Consider the following 23,130-nt stretch of genomic DNA (forward strand, 5'->3'; position numbering starts at 1 on the left):
TACTTTTAACTTTCAGCCACTGGTGGTGATGACAATAACAAGAGATATTTGTGGAATGATTCCTATGGTAGAGAGGTGGTTCACGTTTTACAGGCATTGGCTAATTTAGTCCTCTGAATCCAAAGACCTAGGTGCTATTTTTACCTTTTATTTTCAGAGAGAAGGAAACTGAGATCTGGAAAGGGTTAGTTACCTTAAATCACATAGCTAGTAAGTGGTAAGTCAGAAACTGAATTTAAGAAATCTTATTGCAGGGTTTAAGCTTTGAACATCTATTTAATGTAGAGAATCTGTCCCTTAACAACTTGAAGGGGTGACCCCTAGTAGAAGCAAGTCGCAGTGATTCATTCAATTGACATGATCAACATGCTTTATTGATGTACAGAAGCTTCATGGGAACCGCACATGATCATTAAGTTCAAGCTGGTAGGTACTGGTGATTCTTTGGTTTTCATTTCTTAGACCCCCCAAAAAGAGGTTATTGGACAAAGCTTTTTCAAAAAGATTTTCTAGGCTGATTTCAGAGCTATCTGTACAGTATTCTGTAGGGACAGTCATTGGAATCCCTGGGTAAAAAAAATGAATCACAGATAAGTATTGTGATCTATATTAAAATTTAATTCCAAAGATCCCAGACCATTTGTGTAGGTAGATATGTGGAGGAGATATCCAGAATAGGACTGTTTAGCCTCCATACCATTGACTATTGGAACCGGATAATCTTTTTTTTTTTAGTGCTCACAAGTTTATATTTTTAGATTTGATAAAGATTCCTGTGTATTTACTAAATACACAAACAATTTTGGAAGTTACATACATGTCTTAGGACGCTTATACAATAATCTTTTGCTGTGAGGCTGGCCTCTGCCTTGAGGTTATTTAGAACTCCCCCGCTGGCCTCTTCTCACCAGGCACTGATAACACCTTCCTATCATGACCACAAAGATTGCCTCCAGACACCACTAAATGGTCCTTGTGGCACAAAATCATCTTCAGCTGAGAAACACTGGCCCAGAATTCTTAAAACAGGGAGACACCTACTGACATGTATTTTTTTCTTTAATAGTATGGTTCAATGGGCCAAATAAGAATTTTCTGAATAAAGCAGAGAGGTATTTCTCTCCTTTAAGAAGTGATTAATTAGAAGAAAACCTTGTGAGTTTAACTTTATATGTTACTTTTAAAATAGAGGCCAACTGGGTAGGGTGTTTGCCTTGCACATGGCTGATCAGAGTTCTATCCCTGGCAACGCAGATAGTCTCCTGAAACCTACCAGGAGTGAGCCCTGAGCACTGCTAACTTTGGCCCCAAACCCAAATAAAATAAAATGGAAGTGATAATACAGCAGGTAACACTTGTAGGTAGCTACCCCAAGTAAGATATCTGGCACCATATATGGTCCCCTGAGTACTACCAAGAGTGATCCCTGAGCACAGAACCAAGAGTCAGATGGATGAAAGGCAAGCACTTTCTCTGCTGTACTATCTCTCTGGACCCTGATTATATCTTTTGATACAGGAATATTCATACTGGAGACAAGTGATTAGATTCTTTATTAACTACATTTTTCTGGTCAACTCAATAGAAATTTAACAGAAGGGGCTGCTAACTTCTGAACTGGGAATTTGGAATGAATGAAGTATTTTTTGGAGTCTTCTTTTCAAGCTTTGATGGCATAAAAATAACTTGTAGCCACCTGGTGGAAGCAACAAGTGATTGTTTTCTTTAAACCAGGTCCAAGTGCAATTGCAAAGTGAAAAAATAAAGAAAAGCAATAAAAGGGGGCCCAAGTAGAAATCAATATTGCTGATTTAACTCCTTGTCTCACAGCCTTCCCTTGTCTTTGCTTGGAACTATTTGGGGGAGTTTTACCCCCAAATGCTGGTATCTTACAAAATTTTCCATATTGCACAAAGTCCTGCGAACATAGTCTACCCTAATCTATTTTAGACTGGTATCTCTCCTCAACTAAATCCCAGATTGCCAAAGCACACTTTGTTGTTACCATTGCTGCATCCTCTTTACCTGTAGGTGAAGAGATGGTGGTCTTTGTGGCAGAGGGACACTGATTGCCTCTCAGTCACATAATACCTATCTAGAATTAACCTGAGAGGTAACTTTTTCACCCATCCTCCCTCTTATCCTGGGGTGATTCATCTGGCCATATCTGGAGACATTTTGGTTATTACAACTGAGTGTGGTTGCTATGGGCATTGAGAAGGTAAGAAATCAGGGATGTTGCTCAACATTCCTCAACATAGATGGTATCCTATGACAAAGACTGATGACTTGCAATGTCAATAGAGTCAAGATAGCACAAGGGGATAAGGTGCTTTCCTTATATACAGCCATCTATGGTTCCCTGGTTTGAATTTCCAACACCCTACATGGTCCCCTGAGCATTGTCAGAAATGATTCCTGAGCCCAGAGCCAGGAGTAAGTTCTGAGCACTGGCAGGTGTGTTCTCCCCAAAGAAAACCAAAAACAAACAAATAGTTTCAAGGGTAAGAAAATCCACTGTTTTTTTTTAAACTCAGGACTATAATCTTTAAGTTTATGGTGAGATAATTTTATTGGTTACTATCACCATTTCTGAAACATTAAAAGGTAAAAAGGTAAAGGTAAAGGCCCTCCCGTTGATCATCGATTTGCTCGAGTGGGCCCAGTAATGTCTCCATTGGAGACTTTGTTGTTACTGTGTTTGGCATATCGAATACGTCACGGGGAGCTTGCCAGGCTCTGCCCTCTGCCGTGCGGGCGAGATACTCTCAGTAGCTTGCCGGGCTCTCCGAGAGGGGCGGAGGAATTGAACTCAGGTTGGCCATGAAACATTAAATAGGAAAAAAAATCGCTGCAATTATCTCACCTCAAATTATATATTTGAGGTATAAATAAATGTATGTTTCAGTGTGTGTTTTGGGAAAATAAACTTGAAAGTCACTGGTCTTCCTGAGTATTTCTTAAATGTATACTTGAATCACAGAGGATCTTATTAAAATACAGGAAGTTTTCGGGAGATTCTGCACCTTTTATGAATTCATGGGCGATGATGATTCTGAGGATCCACAGACCACACTGTATAATATGAAACTAAGAGATATTTAAAAGTAGTTAATTAAAAATTAGATATAAAATTTTCATTTATTTTTATATTATTGGTTTTGGACCACATATCTGGCAGGGTTCAGGATTTACTTCTGACTGTGCTCAGGGATCACTCCAGGTAGTGCACAGGGTATTGGAGATTGAACACGAGTTGACCACATGCAAGGCACTACTGTATTATTAATACTAATAGTCTGCTGTACTGTTCCTTCAGTCCTAGATATTAAAAATTTAAAGTGAGTGATTGTAAGTCTAGGTATGGTTAGTGAAATCTTTTATAGACTCTGTAGAGCCCAGCAGGGAGAGAAACAGTTACTTGTTAATTAATGGAAAGTGTTTAAGGATTTGGTACATCTTGTCTCTTGCAAAGCAATGTGATAATATTTGTTCCACAAAATGTGCCTTGAGTATGTGTATGTGTATACATGTGTGCACATGTGTGGTGTAGACAGGAGACTGTCACCACTGACTCCATGTCATAAGTCTGTCATCAGGGAATAACATCTTTTCTAACACACAAAAGCATTGGATGGGTCATTTTTTCAAGGAGACTGTGACCTTAATAACAGAGCAATCAGCCTGGCTTCTTACAATGATTAATGGAACATTCTCCTCTGGAAAAGAAAACAAATTAACTGTATTCACCAAATGTCTCCTGGAACACAGAAAGCTGTTCTGATAGCAACACTTAGCAAAACTCTTAGACACACACAAGCTCCAGGGAAAATTCAAGATTGGCTTTATGAAAGGTTTGCCTTAAAGAAAAGGAGACCGATGCCCCATATAAAGAAGATGTAAGATTAGAAAAGAACTATTTAAAGAAAGCTCCTGAAAAGTGAATCTGTAAGAATGAGACTCATAAACAAAACAACTACTCAATTCCTTTTAGATGATAATAAACATTTGGCACAATTAATCCACAGAAACCAAATCTATTAAAGCTCCTTATATTTTTTTCCAAATATAAATCTGCTAAAACCTCAAACCACCAGGCATGGGGAGAAGCATTCTCACATTTATGTGGAATAGAAGTATGTTTTTGACACCTAAGATTCCAAAAGCAAAATAATTGTTATCATTATATGTTATTCTGCAGGACAAAAGGTTTCATATGTAAAATTTCCATGAAATTCATCATAATGAGTGCATCACTTCTTTTTTTTATTCCTTCTGATTCTAAGTTGCCTTATGTCATTTCAATATCTTCTACTAGACTACCTTATTCTTTTGGCTAAATATTTTGTCAAGATTGCAAACATTCCAATAGGGCCAGTGCTGCTTCTTCTCTACCTAAATTGAAGAGGAAATAGCAAATTGGCTAAGCATGGTGAGTTTTGAGCAGTGAAAGGTAGAGAAATCATAAAGTCATAGGGTCTTTGAGGGGCTCTGGAGATAACTTTGGATTGGGTGAGTAACTGTAATTCTAGCATGGAAAGGAATCTGAGTTTATTGATAAGAACCCAAATCCCTATCGTATGTGTGCATACCTATTTTAATGTATCTGGAATTAGCACATAGATATGCATTATAGAAGTTCATCACTTCCCATTTTTCTATACTCTCTTTAGTTTCCATATCTTCTCGGAAATGACACTCCTTTAGTGCTTTAATTTATGGCCAAGGATGTGACTTAATGGCCAGAATTCAATTGGCGCTCAAAATTTGCCAAAACAATTAGGTCTCTTTATTGCTTTATTGCCTTCCCTATTATATTCTGGACTTGTTTTTCTGTTCCAGTATGTACAATCATGTGGATTTTAAAATAAGGGCTTGTGGACTGAAGGCTATGTCCTTTAGCCTCGTACTTGAAAATGACAGGGATAAGATGACAAAGTTATAGTTTTAGTTCAATTAAAATTTGATTTGAAGTGTATTAAAAACTCAGTTTCACACTCACTTGGGCTTAATTTCAGGTTGACAAATTCAGAGAAAATGCTACTAGAACATACAAAGGAATATCCTCATGGTCTAGAAGTAACTCCTATCCAAAGTTACTAGTCCAAAATGTCACAGACTCAAAGTAGCTGTACTAGCACAAGAAATACTGAAGCCTGGACCCTAGATTTACTTACCCAACTCTGTTATCAGGGCATTATTACAAAATAAAATTCATATATATTTTTCCACCTGGTAACTTGTACCCTGGTCTCTGTGGAGTTTCTGCTGTTTACCTGTTTTTCTTTTTTTCTTTTCTTTTCTTTCTTCTTCTTTTTTTTTTACTAGCTCCAGAAATTCTCCTTAAATATAGAGAACAGCTTTTAAAAAATCCTGGTTGAATTATGCTGTTACTAATTATGTCTAAAAGAACTACTTGGTTGAATTCAGCTAGATTTTTTTTCCTCCCCAAATCAGTTCTATGTTTAGATAGTAATAAACTCCTCCAGTCTACAGAGCAATTGGCACAGTTGTCCCTTTAAGAAGCCGGGATCACGAAAAAAAAGGACAGCACTGGCAAGAAGGAATTTAAAGAACATCACCAACAGGCAGGGTGTGTGGCCCTGTAATGGCTCATTACTGCACACACCTACATAAAGAATATTTTGGGAACAAGTGGAGAATTTTAAGTATGGACAGTGTATGGGAATTCTATCCACTGACACAAAAAATGAAGGTCATTTAAAGGAAAAAGCCATTTTTTTTCATTTACTCCTTTTGTTAAAAGTGCAGAATGTGTCTCAGAACACAAAAAAAGATCCCAAGAATAAAAGCACAAGTCATAATCTCTGTAATAATAATAATAATAATAAAAAACACAAGTAAAATAAATAATAAACATAAAAGTAATAAAAGGTAATAAACACAAGTAAAATCCAATTTTCTTAATTGGGCTTAATTCTATTTCCTAAAAATCTAATATATATATATATAACACCAATAATAATAAAAAGTTTGTCACTCCTCTGTTCCCCCAAACCACTTCTCAAGTTCAGAAGGTCAGTTTTGACTTTTTTGCTAATGCATCGTGGTTTTGTGGAGGGAAGAGAACCAGGTCATTTTAAAGTCATTTGTAGCAACAAAGAGTTCTACAAGATAAAGATAAGAGACTTCTGAATGTTCGACTATGCCCGTCAACATCTATCCCATTATTAATAATCACAACTGTGGTAAAAAGCCAGTTTCCTTACCAATGGGTAAACTGAGGCCCAGAGAGGCTAAATAATGCACTTGAAGTTAGATAACACAGGGGTGGCAAAATTCCTACTCCTGTTTGGCTTACTTCAAAACCCCACTCCTGATCTTTGCTCTGCTGCTGATTTCAAAACTTTATTTTATTGAAAGCAGAAACTGTAGTGGATAGCTATACATGCAGATATTGCAGGCAAGCTTGGAATGCTACTGAAATTTTTACAGTACCTTAGAGTGGACATGGAGTTTTGCTTAACCAGAAAAAAAAATGAGGGCTGGGAGTAGCGTTTCCATTGCAGGGATGATGATGATGATGATGATGAGGTGATGATGATGACGATGGTGATGATGGTGATGATGATGATATGATGATGACGACGACGATGACAATGACGACGACAATGGTGATGGTGATGATGATGATGTGATGATGAAGTGAGGGGGGTGGTGGCTAACACTTACCAAATGCTTCCACAGAGCCTGATGCTTGCAGTTTGCCCCTCATGCCAACTCCTGGAGAAAGTTCTGCATGTTATCATCTCTGCTCTACAGATGATTCAGCTGAGCCTCTGGGCGATTAAATACCTTGTCCAAGGCCACCCCAGCTCATAAGGATTAAAGGTGAAGTTTGAGGACTAAAGAGACAAGGCCTGTGCTCTCCATACAACCACTTCCCTGTGGGAGAGTCAAGCCCTCTCATCATTACAGAAGAGATAACTCACTCTCAGTGTCTGCAATGCCATCTGACTTGATTTTCTCTCATCATCTCCCCTAGAGCTGCAACTTACTTTACTCTTGAATCTTCCGCACCTTTACCTTGGTTTATACTGGTAGAAGTAGTTTCTTTCACCTGCACAGTTGGTGATCTACTTTGGTGATGTAGCCTAGTCACCAAACGCTTTTCTTTAACTTATCCTTCCGGCTTCACTTCCTGCAGAGTCTGACGCCTACTTTGATTGATATCTGTTTACGAGCCTGGTGCTTTTGTAATTTAATAAGGTTACCAAAATAAGGTTATCTGTTGGCTTCATATACAACTCCAGCAAATACATTTTAATAGGCAGAGGGTCCATTTTTCAAATTACCCTTTTAAAGGGAAATATTCACACTCAATTATTGTGCTGACACATAAAGTGGACAATATGCGATTTGATAATGGAACAGCAAATTAAAATCTGTACAAGGCAAAGCATACAGAGCAGTCACCCCATCGAAACCAGATCGTGCTGCCTGATGAAGTGCTTATGAGGTGGTGTGGTAAGGGGCCTTTTCCTGATCTGATAACTGCCACGGAGAAGCCAAATGCAGAGTCAATCTGCAAATACTTAATCCTCCAGAAGGCAGATTAAGTATATAATTGACCTATATAATCCACGTATCATCTCTAGGCAAATGCTGCCTAGTCCTGCTTCACAGGGACCTGGAGAAAGCCAGAGTGGATCCGGCATTACCACCAATGTGGATTCCATCCAAGTTCGAGATGGCTTTTTAATCACTCATCTCTGAGCCTGTGAGGTTTAAGCAGATGAATTCACCCTAAGCACATCTCTTTTAATCCTGATTTTCTTCTCAGTCTGTGTCTTCAAGAAGTACAAGGAGGAAAGAAAATAAATTAATTTTTGTTTAGACCTTGAAATCTTAGTTGCTTCTCCTGATGATTTGATTTCTAATTTCAAAAAGCGAATTTTTGTTTTGTGGAAGATGTTGAATTAATCACCAGACAAGGGGGGGGGAGCCATCTGCATGATTTATGGACACTCAGGCTTTAAATTGCTGTCTTTGAGTTATTTCTTGAAGCTTGTACTTTGCTCCTCAGCTGCCGCATCAGGAATAGGGAGACTCTTTTGGATCTTAATTCGATATTTTCTTTTAAAAGTCAGCAATAATTTTCAAGAAGGCCATGCTTCTCCTTGAGTCCAACTGCAGATTCTCTTGTAAAAATTAAGCATTTTAAAATATAATTGAAGTTCATATCTTTGTACATATTAGAGCTTCAAATCTTTTTGTCTTTTGTTTCAAAATATTATTAACTTCTACTTTGCAGCAGGGGAAACAAGTTTGCAATTGCATGCAATTTCTTTTTAGAAAAATTTCAAAAATGCACATGCAAAACTAAATAGCTGTACATCTGAGGTATTATGGGAAGCAGTTTATGGATTATTTTTTCCCTCAGCCTTTTATGTTAGACCATTCCTTAGGTACATCACCAAAAAAGGATCACCAAAAGGTGTGTCACTTATAGAAGGACTATGCAAATCAATTACAGTAATTAACAGGGAAACTTTTACTACATTAAAATGAACCAGTTAGCTGTCATATCTGAATGCATTTCTTCAATAAACCTGGAGAATGCCAATTTTCTTTTTAAAATGCTGCAGATGAATTTGGTAAGCTGCTCTTAAGTTACATAATAAAATAGATAAAAATGCAGAACATTAAATATAGAGCCCTGAATGCTATGTCGATAATCTCCCACAAGCACCAAATTCCAGCCAAAAGTACAATAATGAAGTAGAGAGAGAATGAGACAGAGAGAGAGAGAGAAGAGAGAGAGAGAAGAGAGGAAAAATGACAGAGGAGAGAGAGAAAGAGAAAGGAGAGAAAATGCTGAGATTGAGTCTGGTTAAAACTCATTAGAAGATGCACTCATTAAATGACCAGCTATTAGTCCAGATGCTCTCAGTTACTCGCTTACAAACACACATTAATGCCATCCAGTCTTTTCTACAAGGCACACTGAAAAAAAGGCATAAAAAAAAGAAGGGAGAGGGTTTAGCATATTAAATAGCAAGAACTTAAAGGACATATTAGGTAAATAAAAATGCAATTTGAAACACAGCTAAAATACAACAGGAACTCGAAGAACATGGCTTTAGTGACAGATGCCAGCAGGAACTGAAAACCAGAGAATGACACAACAGTCAGAATCAACAACCCCCAAACAGCAAACAATTTTGGAGATATATATCTTTTTTCTTCATTCAAAATGCTAATTTTCTATTATTCATTTTTGCCATTTATCAAAATGCAATTAATTTGGAAGAGAAACCTCAGATCAACAAGTTTTTTTTTTTTCTTTAGAAGATTTCTGCCAATTGTTTAGAAACCTATCCCAGAACCACTATTATTAGGAATGGTGTTTAAGGACTAAGTCATTGCGCAGGAAATGCAAGGTGGCGGCAGGATTCACAGACCCTGATGCTTTCACGTTTCTATTTCCTTGTTTAGATTGGTGGACAAGAGAGTCTTACAGGGTATATACGGAAAGAAATAAACACCATGCTTGAGGAAACAGAAGCCGAAAATAATCAAACATGTTGGTAATCTGATGTTTTGCTGCTAGATTATAGAAAAACAGTAAGTACTGAATTAAATTACTGAGACTGCATGGTAATGAAGCTTTTTGAGATGCTCTGGGCTTTTCAAATGACAAATGTTTTAAATCCATGACAGATTCAATAACTTTTTTTGTATTACACTAGTTAGGTTGCCTAGCACCAATATTCTGTAAATTAGGGGAGAAGGTTACTGGGAAAGTAAGAAAGTAAATGGCATAGAAATTCATTATCTCTAAATAAGATTTCATATTTATTTATTTATTTTTTATGGTAAGGGGTGATGCTCAGTGAAAGATTGTAATGGTTGAGTCTGGAAAATCATGTACTCAAAAGAATATAACTTCCTTGTGAAAAAATAATCAGAAAAACAGCAGTAAATTGGAAATTTCACAACGTTCCTGATGCTATTTTATGGTGGTCACTGTTCCTCAACAGGGGCTGGAAATACTTGTGAAAACATCTTCTTCATAATACTTCCATTATTAATTAACATGAAAGGCCAAAGGGCTAGAATTGACTTGTGTTCTTCAATGGTTGGACAAGTCCACTTCTACCATCTGTGTGAGTCAAGACTACACTTTTACTTTTAAAAGTAAACATTCAGTTGCACTTTCCTTAAAAAAAGAACTACAAAAGAGGACAATTTGTTTTGCTGATGGGTCTGGAGTGATAATTCAGCGGGTAAAGCGTTTGCCTTGCAGACAGCTGACCTGAGTTCAATCCCTGCCATCCCATATGGTTTCCTGGGCAAAGCCAGGAGTAATTCCTGAGTGCAGGGCCAGGAGTAAACCCGAGCATCTGCAGGTGTGACCCCCAAAGGTCAAAAAAAGGAAACAATTTATTTTGCTGCCTTCAACAAAGCTACCTTATTTTATTATTTTTTTCCTCCTTCTACTTCTAATGAAAAAGAGAAAGAGGGAAGGGTGGCTTATTTGTCAATGCCTCTTCAGACTCAACTGCAGATTCAACATCAAACTCAGTACTAGATGTTTTAAAGAGCTGGAGGCTATTCACACACACACACACACACACTCACAGAGGAGCACACACGCACATACATATACACAAGGGCCACATGAAACTGAAAATCGAAGATACTGATCAAAGGGGAAAAAAAAAGGCAACCTAGGCATTGAAAAGAACAATCCACAGGCTTCTTGAAAATTTTTGGTTAGGAATTTAATTGAGTGGAAGTGGGCAGCGTGTCCACAGTCATAACTGCAGACCCAAGGGTGCAGCCTGTCTCTGTTTTCAATGCCTATTGGATGGGTGATTGTGCCCCAGACATTCTAGGCTCAGTACTTTCATAAAGGCACGCATGCAGAAGAGAAGGGAGAGGACCCGGCTGGTGAGCTTTATGCATGTATGAGGCATTCTCAGTGGATGTGGGTCATGCTAGAAGATGTACACAGGAAGATTATTTGATTCTAATTCATGCCACTTGGTACAATGTGATAAAACATTTGACATGAGAGATAAGTTCCATTTTAATCTGAGAGAGGTCAGGTGGGAATTAAAACAGAAGAAGGGGTTTCTTGGAGAAAGGTGATGCAGGAGGAAAGAGCGAGATATTGAGCGCAAGAAAACGGGGATGATTGGAAAAGAGGACAAGAAAAGAGGCTTTCAACACACAAGGAAAGCAAATGAGCTGGAAGACAAAGGATGTAAAAGTCAGAAGCTGCAGACGACTAAAGCAGTGCCAACAAATTAGCTCACTTAGCTATGAAGCGCGTGCACGCACACACACACACACACACACACACACACACACTCAATGTACACTGCTGAACACAATCACAGAAAAAATATAGAAACATGGATTCCATAGTACACCAAAACATCAATGTTCAGGCTGGCACTAAGAATACAGGAACCTGGACAGGAGGAGCTCACGCGTCACGAGACAGAAGTAGGCTGCACAATGAGAGCCACGCGGAGACAAGAAGACCAGCGTCCATGCACTCTGGCCGGGTCTACACAGGCAAGATTCGGAGGAAACTGGAAGCAAACTATCTGGCTAAGTGAGGCACCCTCATCTGCATTGGCATGAAGAAGGCAGGAAATTTAAACAGGTTTTTTTTTCCCCCCTCCTCAGTGGCTTGCTTTGGAAGTGCAGGTGCCATCAATAGTGGGAGGAGATAAGATTGCTCAGTAATGATTAACCCCTCTAAAATCTGCACTTTCTGAAGTTCAATCTGGGTCTGGCAGCCTGATGCATTTGCTCTTTGCACACTTGCTCGTTCTCCCAAATTTGTGTGTGAGTGGCTGGGCAGGGGGCACTTCGGTTTAGAATGACTTGAATAGAAGCGCTTGCCAAAACCCAAGGCTCACTAAGGAATTCTAGTCTTCCTGAAAGGGAAGCATTTTTTAAAATTTTTTGTAGCAGTAACAATGTGGTGTTCACTGCACATCTGCATGCCACACCTGGCGGCAAGGAGGAACCACCCTCAGGAGAGGGAGCTGGTCTCCGGGCTCCCCTACAAGAACATCTTCTTAAAGCAAGGCCAGATTGCAAGAGGAGAACCATGACCAAGTAAGGTCTTTGCCAGTTAGAGGAAGCTGCCTCCCAAGCTCCTGCAGAAACCAGCCTGCTTGCTGCGAGGCTGTGCGCATCCTACATATCACACAGATTGGGACTGAGACACGGCCACACCAGAGTGGGTTCAGAACAGACACACAACAGAGAAGAGCCGAAGGCAGCAGGAGAGGAAGAGATTCGTTTGAATCAGGATCACTTGGTTTTCTCAAAATGTGACTTATCCTCCTGTCTCTTATTTTGTCACATTTTGGAGGGTCTCCTCCTTGCTCTCCAAGGAGGAGAAGGCATTTACTTACATCAAATAACCTTTCTATATACATCTCCTCATTGACCTTATCACGAAGGACATCCTGAGAGTGGCGAACGAAAGTCACATAGGCATCGGCCACGTCCATCCCAGGTTTCTGCAAAGAAACAGGAGAACATGAGAATTGAATTTGTAGACGGTGGCTCTTCCTCCATTACCCACCCAGTGAACTTTTCCTCATTTCCACTCCACTCCATATTGCCTTTGCTGGATTCTGAAGCTATCCGCAGGAGCTGGACACTCTCCATCGTGCACAGTATAGTATATTCATAGTCTGGGCTGTTGAAACTGCTATTAGAATCTGTTCTTTCCAGAAATCAAGTCTGGCTCGCTAGGGAGTTGGGAATGCAGGGTCTCAGAGATATGTTTTACTATGACTAATTTTTTTTTCTGGCCAAAAAGCTATTTTTAAAAAGGAGGCATTCTCTGCCTTTTCTTTGCATTGAAACACCCCCACCTTCGCCATTTATGATTACCAAAACATACTGTCTTTCATGCTCTGTCCGTAATACATTATTCAAAAAGGGGACGGCCAAGCCTTCATTGATCCCCTTTTCCTTTTCAAAAAAAAAAAAAAAAGACTGATGGAGCGCTAAGTAAAGAATCATGTTTCCATCTACACCCCCTCTTATCCAAGTCACATTCAGAGGGGTGGTTTAACCTGGGATGTAGTGAGTAGTTGCTAATCAGTTTACTCCTAGAAGACATTTAACCGTTTGTCTTTGCTTCTCAGTTCAGCCTCATAGGTAGTCCCAGGACTTAAAAAAAAAGGGGGGGGGGAAGGGGGGAAATACGAGAAGGATTTCATTTTTAAATAAATTAGATTTTCTGAAAAGGTAAGCAGGTGGTTTATCTAGGAGTTAGGAGATGTTTTATTGCAAGAAAAGGAGGGGGAAAAATGAAGCAGAATGCGCACTGCTTGAGATGTGGAAATCAAAGTTATCTCCAAAGAAACCTATTAAAACACTGTAATATGGGTCATTAGGAGAGCTGCCACAAACCCCTTAAATTTCCACAGTTGATATGTATGTTTGCTAATAACTAAAAAGATTAGTTTTCATTACTGTGATTTACCTTAGATCACAAAGTATCATTTCTCTACAAGACGTGACTGTCAGGCACTGCAAATTGAAGTTAGTTAACACTTCTGTGTAATTTCCAGGGTGAAAATGAGGAAGGTTTGGAAACAGTAGGACTGTATATTTTTTTTCCTGATACAAAGCAAACAATTATCAAGCAAAGGGCCAATGCTTGGCCCCTAGGATGCTAGTAACATTTCTTAACACCTGCTGAAACAATGACAAGGTATTAATTTGAAAAACAATGAGGACAATCCAAAGCCACAGTAGTCAACTGTTACACTTTCAAGCAATTTTCATTGAAGGGACCGAGCAGGCTCCGTGATGGTCCTATAATGGTCGGCTCTTGATAACGAAACAACAGCGGTTCTCCAATGAGATGTACGCAACAGCAATCAGTTCTCTCGTCCTCTAGCTTTGTAACCACATTCTTGGTAGGGATGGGGCCCCCTACCTGGGACAATGAAGAAACTTATAATGATTGCTTCTATTCCTTCCCACTTGATGTCTGTGACATATTTAGCCTTTTCCTGGACAAGAGCTGAGATCTAAAGTGAAATTCAGCAGACTTTAAGAGTCATTTTCATCATTTTATTTTCTTTAAATTTACTGTCTTCAAAGGACTTTGTATGAAGCTTTTACAACTTGGATGAAAAAAAAATAAAACACAACAAAACACTGTCCTCCCCTTGTTCATCGATTTACTCCAGCGGGCCCAGTAATGTCTTCATTTTGAGACTTGTTACTGTGTTTGGCATATCGAATACGTCACGGGGAGCTTGCCAGGCTCTGCCATGTGGGCAAGATACTCTCGGTAGCTTGCCGGGCTCTCTGAGAGGGGCGGAGGAATCGAACCCTGCTCGGCCGGGCTGGCTGCGCACAAGGCAAACGCCCTACTGTTGTGTCGTCCACCCAGGCTGTTAAGAAATTCCACCACTTTTTTAATCTTTATATTTTGTTTTGTTTATCTTCACAGCATTTACCAATATCTGACATTATATTTAACAAATGCATTTATTAAAGAAATGTAGTATATATAAATACTGTAGCACTGTAGCACTGTCCTCCCATTGTTCATGGATTTGCTCGAGCGGGCATCAGTAATGTCTCACAACAAACTGTGAGACTTGTTGTTACTGTTTTTGGCATATCAAATATGTCACGGGTAGCTTGCCAGGCTTTGCCATGCAGGCAAGATACTCTTGGTAGCTTGCCTGGCTCTCCAAGAGGGGTGGAAGAATCGAACCTGGGTTGGCCACATGCAAGACAAATGCCCTACCCGCTGTGCTATCGCTCCAGCCCTATATAAATATATATTAAACAAATATAAAAGGCCAAATATATTTCTTTTTTTTCTGGTCTGTCTCCTCATGCTTTAAAAGTTCAATGACTGTAGGGACTTTGGTCTCCTTTCTATCATAATCCAGCCCATACCAGGGCTTGCCTTATGGTAATTGCTCTGCAGATATTTGCTGAATGAATGAATCCATGAATGAATAAACACTTATTCTATCTCTTTTGTAAAGTTCTTCAGTTCTACTACATGGATTTTTTACTGTATCCCCCACAAACTGAAACCGATGAAAATCATTTAAACTTCTTTGGGCCTTCGACACACTATTAGGATAATGGGATGCACTATCTAATGGGATTAAAATAGCCCCCTTCTTATTGTCAAGGATTCTATGATCCGCTGAAATAATGTATGTTGAACCATAAAATGCCATACAAACATGGGCCACGATGATCCTCCCACATTCTCAACATATCACTTCATAATCTTATTTATTTTTAGAATCAAGAAGATAAAAGGGGATTCCAGAGAAACCAACATCAGAATAGAAGACAAAGTCTGCATGAAAACGTGTAATTTTCTCATCCACAGTTTCCCACTCATACCACCTTCCTTTTTAACCAGCTTCATGTCTGATTCCTACACATGGGTTTTCCATCCTTTAAAGGATCAAGGGTGGTGGGGGCATTGTCTACAACTGGTGCACTGACAAATGGGCACCGTCCCTGCAGAAGGCTGCCAATCTGTAGCACCTGCTGTGTAGATTCACCAACTGCTGGATTCCAGGACACAAGTAAGCTGCCCCTTGACATCTGGGGGTCCTGGAGGGAGCAAGTCACTATGAAGTCCCTGGCGAGAGACCTGCTCAAACTGATGTTCTTCAGTCACTGAGCAAAGGTTAAAGTAAATGCCCTACTTGAAATGGCAGGGAAGAAAGTCTGATGCATTCTAAAATAAAAACTATAGGTGAAGGTTTGTTTTGTTTTTTCTTAATATTTCATATTGTTAATTCTGTTCGTAATTTTGTGTTTTGGAGTCACAGCCAGTGGTGCTTGGTTCTCCTCCCAGCAGTACTCAGGGACCATGTGCCAGAGATTGAACTTGAGCTCTTGCATGCAAAGACTGCCGAACGATCTGTCTGGCCCACAATGTTGATTTTTCAACAGGATTTGGAGTGCTGGGAAGGTATGTAAATTTTAGAAAGCACATTAAACAAGAAATAAAGAGATATATGATGGGCTCCATTTAGGTGTGGAAAACTTATTTTGCAAGAGTCACTTGTGTGACTTGGAAAAGCATTGTAGCTTTCTTGTAGCTTATACCTGGTTACTTCAGAACTTACGGCAAAGAAATTCAAGTCTTCACTATCTTCAACACACCCTTATTAAGAACGCAAATCTGCTAATCTAATACTATCTCTAAGACAAAGAGAAATGCTTTGGGGGATCATGAAATGTTTTGAATGACTGGTAACAGTGCGCCTCTATTAGTGGGGATAATTAAGAGACAAATCTCTAAGGTAACTAATGACTAGTCTGCACACAGAACTAAACCAATAGTCTGTGCACCAAAACCCTCAAAGCATAGCACAGATGAAGGCAGAGTTTACAGTTAGGACAGCCGGAGAGATGATTTTTATCTAATGGTTCTTATAAATATAGAGCATATGAGCTCTATAGTTATTTACAGGTATAGATGTTTATGATCTTATGCTGTACAAGCTACTCAGGTATTTCCAACATGTAACCAGGGTAGGAAATCACTGATTTCGATCAGTGGCCACCAAACTGTTGGGAACAGTGAGAGTGTTGCAAAGATAACATGGGCTGTGCTTAAGAAAGCACACACAGTGAGTGCTGGTAAGATTCGGTGGTATTTGGTGCTATTATATCATATATTATTAGTGTAAAGTACCATATTTTCAGACACACTGCATCATCTCCTCTATCTCCGTGGAGGGCAGAGACTACTAATTCACTTTTGGGAAGCCTTAGCCAGACTTCTGATGCGGCATCATTTATCCACAAACACAGAATGAAAGCCCAACTGGATACCTTTAGGTTGTGGTAGAGCTCCCCTCTCCCATCCCTTATCATAAATCAGCACCAAACTAGCAGGAAGTAGACTGAACCACATGAAATTGCTAATATTTGACTTTAATGACTTCCTCCATCAAATTTGGTCGCAAGTATTGATTGCTAGATCAATTTTTACCTTGTCTGCTAGTCACCTTCCCATACCAGAGGTGAGGTCTCCCCTCTGCCTGGAGGCCAGAAGACAGAACCCAGCCACCAGATCCTAAGTTAGGAGCCTACACTTTTGTTCTACTGCTGTGGGGGGACAGCTTGCAAAATCAAAATCATCCTCTGCTTGTCCACATGCTTGCAATGTCTAAGTGTCCGGATCAAGGTGCTCCCTAATTGTTCCATGTGCTTTCCAGTCAATCTGCACCACAAGCCATGACCAAGGTCATAGGTATCTTCAAAGGATGGAGAAATAGGCCCAGAGAACTGGAATATTTTGAACTAAAAATTAAAACTCCAGGTTTTGGGAAATAAATTCCCTAACTTCTATCCTTAATGCAGGTATGTGAGCTTTTTCTATTCTCCATTATGAGGACTGTCTGCCTGAAGGAGTCTGAGGTCCCTCGATGAGAAGTATTATAAAAATTCAAAGCATAATTATTGATTGTACATTCCTTCATTAAACAAACAAAATATATGCTAATGCTAAATTCACTCCAATTTTCCATTTTGCCATCCTTTGAGAAATAAGCCAATAAACCATTACACACTTAGTTTCCTGGGGAAATGAATTTAAATGTTAATATAAATCCTTTTAGAAAAAAAACAAATTTCCACAAATAAGTATTTGAACAAGGAGAGTACTTAACCACGTTCAGAATGAGAATCGTTCAGTATGAGACCCTTGGTGGCTGTTGAGATAAGCTCTCTAAATTTAATATTTTATAATAGACTCACACTTCTTTTGTTAGAAATGGAGAAACAGAATCATTTTCTTTTCCCCTTTATTGCAATATATTTAAATCGCTCCAATTTTATTTTGCTAATAGGCAGGGCCAAATCTGTCTATAAATGTAGCCTGATTTATCACAGGTAATCCCACACTCAGGCATTCCTGGGTAGTACTTAACCTCAATTTAAATGTAAATTTTGGGCAACTTCTAGTGCTTTATCTGTGAACTTTGAAAGCTCTCTTCATTATTGAGGTCTGCACTAATTATAAACATTCTTTTTTTGGTTTCCTTAAAACAAGGGCAGTATGGACAGCCCAAATAAACAAATTTAGACCTTATTTGTTTGCGAAATATTGGCACCCGCTGGTCCATTTCTCACTCACAATTCAGTGCCCAAGGTGTCATGCAGGACAGGAGGGAAGAAGGGTGGGAATAGAACAGAAATCTACCCAAGGAGCCAAGGGCAATAAAATCAGGAGTGAATTCAAGTTGCCCTCACCCAAGGCCTCTTTTTCTGATGAAAGAAATCATACCCTGGTCTCATCTGAAAATTTTTATCAAGAAGTATTCTTGGCTGCCCTCCTTCTGGTGATTCAAGTCAGGAATATATAATTCAGCAACAATGAATGCAAATTGCACCATGAACATTCTCATGAAATTTTGAAAAAATAACCCCACAAAAGCAATTTTCAAATACTCACAGGTACATCCACGTATTTGGAAGCTGCCTTCACCTAAGGAGGAAAGAAAAGAGGGAAGTGAGGCTGGTGTTTATGTTTAATTGTTCACAGCTCTATGCTGTATCACCAGCAGAGTTAAAACAATATGCTGGCACATGGTGCTGACCAGGAAACACAGAAAGGTACTAAAAAATAAAATCTGTCTGCTATTTTCTTCCCAAGCCACAGAGACAGAGAGAGAAAGAGGGGGATGGGGGGAGATGGGAGAATAGAGGAGGAGAGAAAGAGAACACATCATTTTCACTGACTTGATTTCTGTAGGTTGAAAGACTTGCAGTTCTCTAAGAATAGTTATGCTTGCTAAATCCAAAGCAGTCATTAGGGTGGTTCACAGGTTTAGGTGACACAAGAGTATGGTCCAATCTCATACATTGGGTCTAAATGATTTGGCTGTAAGTTTGTTCTAACTGAATCCTTTATCTCTTGGTTTCAGTTAACTCTCAAGAGGAGGAATTATGGTGGTTATAAGTGGGGGCATCTTTAACTCATGGGTGTTATGGGCTTTGATGGCAATCATAACTATTTTTCTGAATCACACCCAGCAGTGCTCATGGGTTGCTCTTGGCTCTGTTCTCAGGGGTCACTCCTGGGGGCTCCAGAGACCACATGGGGTGCTGGGGATTGAACCCAGGTTTGCTGAGTGCAAGGCTAATTCCCCACCCTCTGTGCTATTGCTCCAGCCTCATCCATAACTATTAAAAATCCAGCAAGGAAGTATGGGACGTGGTTATGAAATTTATCTTCAGTTTTAAGAGAAGGGAGTATGACTGAGTATTCTAATGGGGAAAAGCACTGAATTTGGAGTCGGGCTCTGTGTATGAAATGAAAGCTCTATAGCCTTGGGTAAATCACTTTACCTCTCTGAGCCTTGATTGCATCCCCTGAAAAACAGAGATACTAATAGGTACCTATTTCAGTGAGCTGACAGAAGAGTTAATACATATATGAAGTCTGAGGAAGTAAGAAATGAATGAGAGATAAGACCATTTATGAATGAATGTGGATGCTGTGAAAAGCCAGCTGGGTTTGAGAAAAAAGCCTATGAAGCATATCTGATAATCTACGGTTAAATTTCATGCAGGTCACACATGTTCTTGCAGACAAGAGTGAGACTGACAGGCTACATTTAACATTTGGGGTCAAACAGAATTTCCAGTTTTATTGGAAACTGCAAAGAAAGATACACACAAAGCAATTAAGATGTCTTTTTGCCTCACTGATAGACTTCCTCTTGCCATGTGACTAAGAAAATATATGCAATCACAGCTCCTACCCAGGACATGTGCTCAGGGAGCATATTCCATTACTGCTTTTTTCTTGAAAAGCCATTTTTCAAAATATTTAACTCCCAAGGGCAATAGGATGGGGAAAGAAAGAGTTCAGAAAAACATTCTAAAATGTGTCCTCTGAGTTCTGCCCGGAGTGATTCCTCCTTAGTCAGGAGTAAGTCCTGAGCACTGAAGGTGTGGCCCATAAAAACAATGACAGCAACAGAAAAATTTTAAAGTGTCAGGACTACTTCACCCAGGGATAATTACCTCAACTTCTCTAGCATTAAGTTCTAGATTTCTAGAACAGGGTGATACCAAACTTTGCAAAGCTGGTAGCCCAATGAAGTGACAAAATATGAGAAAATGCTGCATAAACTCTAAAGAGCTGAGCATATATCTATTAACTACTGAGAAGGCAATGAATTCTTTCTATGATTTTTGAAATCGAATCACTGGGAGATAGACCCTTACAAAGCTGTTGATGATTAGGTTTCAGTCATACAGTGTTCCAACACTCAACCCTGAACCAGTGTGCATTTCCCAGCACCAGTGTCCCCGGTTTCCCTCCCAGCACCTGCCTTTTAGGTATTGTGATTTGCAATACAGATACTGAAAGGTTATTTTGTATATCCCTTTACCTACTTTCAACACACAGTTCTTGTCCACTGTGATCATTTCCAGCTATTGTTGCTATACTGGTTCCTTCTCTATTTTACCCACCCTCTTCCCCACACACATTTGCGGTAGATTCCAACCACTGACTAGTCCTCCTAGCCCCTGTTTTCCCTGGCCTTGGATATTAGTCTTCTACTATATATTTTTTTATATATTACGAATGAATGTGATCATTATATATCTGTCCCATTCCTTCTGACTCATTTTACTCAGCCTGATACTTTCCATATCCATCCATCTATAGGCAAATTTCTGACTTCATTTTTCCTAACAGCTATATAGTATTTCATTGTGTGGATGTGCCATAGTTTCTTTACCCATTTGTCTGTTCTTGGGAGGACAATGGATTCTATCTTCTTGTATCATTGCCAACACACAGGATATTCTAGATTCTGTTGTTACAGATTCTCTTAGAATCCTATCTTTTTCTTGCAACACTGACTGCAACTGCAATTCAGAAATTTTGTACAATATTGTACAATCATAGAATAATGTGTCCTATTCATAGCTGTCCTCCCAGTGACTCACTTGGTACCTGGTTTAGAAAGAGCACTCAGGAGACATGTGCAGAACATGTAATAGAAGAAAGGGGTGGAGAAAGGAGGAAGAGAGAGAGAGAGAGGGAGAGAGGAAAGAAAGCCTGTGATTAGTGCCTCAACTATAAGATAGTTGAGGAATAAGCACAGGATGAAGCAGATTGGGAAATTATTGCATGAGTCAGCCTAAATGCCAATGAAGTTACCTATGAAGCTCACTGCCTACAAAGGCTGGTGGATGAAGGGAACCTCGGACTATTAAGAGGACTTTAGGAAGGCTTTCCAGATTTTGCACAATTAACTATTAGAGCGGTAGGGTGTTCGCCTTACAAGCTGCCAACATGGTCGACCCGAGTTCGATTCCTCCGCCCCTCTCGGAGAGCCCGGCAAGCTGCCGAGAGTATTCGATATGTCAGACACAGTAACAACAAAGTCTCCAATGGAGACGTTACTGGGCCCGCTCGAGCAAATCGACGATCAACGGGAGGGCCTTTACCTTTACCTTAACTATTAAAGAATTTCCTTAATCTCGCCACTCTGCTCTTTTTCAGAATTTAGCATGGGTAAGAAAAACTAGCCTTTCTTTCTTTCAAGTCTCCTCTATTTATAATATTGAACACTTAATGTTTTTCAATTTGTAAAGAACTGTCACAGTTTCTTCTTTAAGCCACTCTGTAAAATGGGCATTTTTGATCTTATGTATTTACAATTAAGAATACCCACACCCTTAGATTTCAAGGAATTTATTTGTTCATATTGTCAACCAGAAGGCAGAGACATCAGTATTCACTGGGAGATTTCCAAAGCTTAATGTTTCCCTTGGAATTTCTGATATCCTCACCAATGGTAGAATAGTACAAGGAATTCAGACATAATGGACAAAGTATATACTCCAAAATAATTCTTCTAAGCTAGAAATTGCCTCCTTTGCTCCATAGAGTTGGTGCTTGGCAATTGGTAGGAGTTTTGCTACAGCTGAAATGATCAACCTTTAAACACGCCCACTCTCCATTTACCACTAACATGCAGTTCCAATCTGGAGAATGACACCAGTCAAATTCTGTTCCTAGCAAGGCAGCTTGGAAAGCTGTGCCAAGCTCTATGTCATGAATGAAAACCATCCATTCTCTTACATGCACCTGTCGTCCTTAGCTTTATCTTTTTATCTGATAATTAAGTCCTGACTTGTACTTAGCCTTATTGATTTTTTTCCCCAATCCATAATAATGGGAGGGGGAAACTCAATTCAGAGTAAATGGCAGTTCTGTGTTTCTTTGCAAATATCTAGAAAATCATTTTTTTATTCTGGTCATTAAATTTTTCATGAAGAAATTTTAATGATGAGATCAAGAGCATCTAAATGTCTCTTCTAAAAGGAAAATAAGGACCAGAGAGATAGGACAGAGGGTAGAGCGTTTGACTTGCTTACAATGTAGCACTGTACTATCATCCCGTTGTTCATCAATTTGCTTGAGCGGGCCCCAGTAACATCTCCATTCGTCCCTGTCTCGTGCTAGTGTAGCCCAATGGCATCTGCTCGCTCCAGGAACATGAAGTGAAACTTGTTGTTACTGTTTTTGGCATATTGAATATGCCACGGGTAGTTGCCTGTCATAGGTAGTTGCCAGGCTCTGCCATGCGGACAGGATACTCTCAGTAGCTTGCTGAGCTCTCCGAGAGGGACGGAGGAATTGAACATGGGTTGGCTGTGTGCAAGGCAAACACCTTACCCGCTGTGCTATTGCTCCAGCCCATGCTTACGATAACATCAGTTTAATCCATGGAGCTGCATATGGTCCCTTGAGGACCACAAAAGTTCACTTGTGAGCACAGAGTCATGAGTGGATGTATTCCTCCCACCAAAGGAAAATCAGAGCAGAGACAATTTACCTGGAAAAGTTCTAAGGGCAAGAAATGGCCAGTTTTTTTTGTAATAATTAAGGAATTTTGGTATAGAGGAATTGAACTTGTTCTTTGCATTCTAAAGCAGTCTTTCTCAACTGGGGGCCCAAATTATTACAAGATGATCAGAGGTCAGAAAAAAATCATGTAAACAGGGGGCTATTATACGAGATTGAGGAGCCAATTGGGAAATGGGGCCACAGGGGAAAAAATAGGAAAGAGGCCAAGGTTAGGAAAAGGT

At 39.5% G+C, this 23,130-nt stretch overlaps 1 protein-coding gene across 9 annotated transcripts in view; it reads right to left on the reverse strand.

The window, feature by feature from the left end:
* The window catches only part of CADPS (calcium dependent secretion activator), a 550,520-nt gene that overhangs the window by 28,477 nt on the left and 498,913 nt on the right, over nucleotides 1–23,130 (reverse strand). For all 9 annotated transcript variants that reach the window (XM_056129049.1, XM_056129048.1, XM_056129052.1 and 6 more), the window contains 2 exons: nucleotides 18,467–18,499; nucleotides 12,405–12,512 (listed from right to left, as the gene is read on the reverse strand). In XM_056129049.1, the coding sequence (XP_055985024.1) occupies nucleotides 12,405–12,512; nucleotides 18,467–18,499 (141 nt within the window). The remainder of the gene's footprint in view (nucleotides 1–12,404; nucleotides 12,513–18,466; nucleotides 18,500–23,130) is intronic.

This window comes from Sorex fumeus, unplaced genomic scaffold (genome assembly GCF_029834395.1).
Source record: "Sorex fumeus unplaced genomic scaffold, SorFum_2.1 ptg000072l, whole genome shotgun sequence".
NCBI classification, from domain to species: domain Eukaryota; kingdom Metazoa; phylum Chordata; class Mammalia; order Eulipotyphla; family Soricidae; genus Sorex; species Sorex fumeus.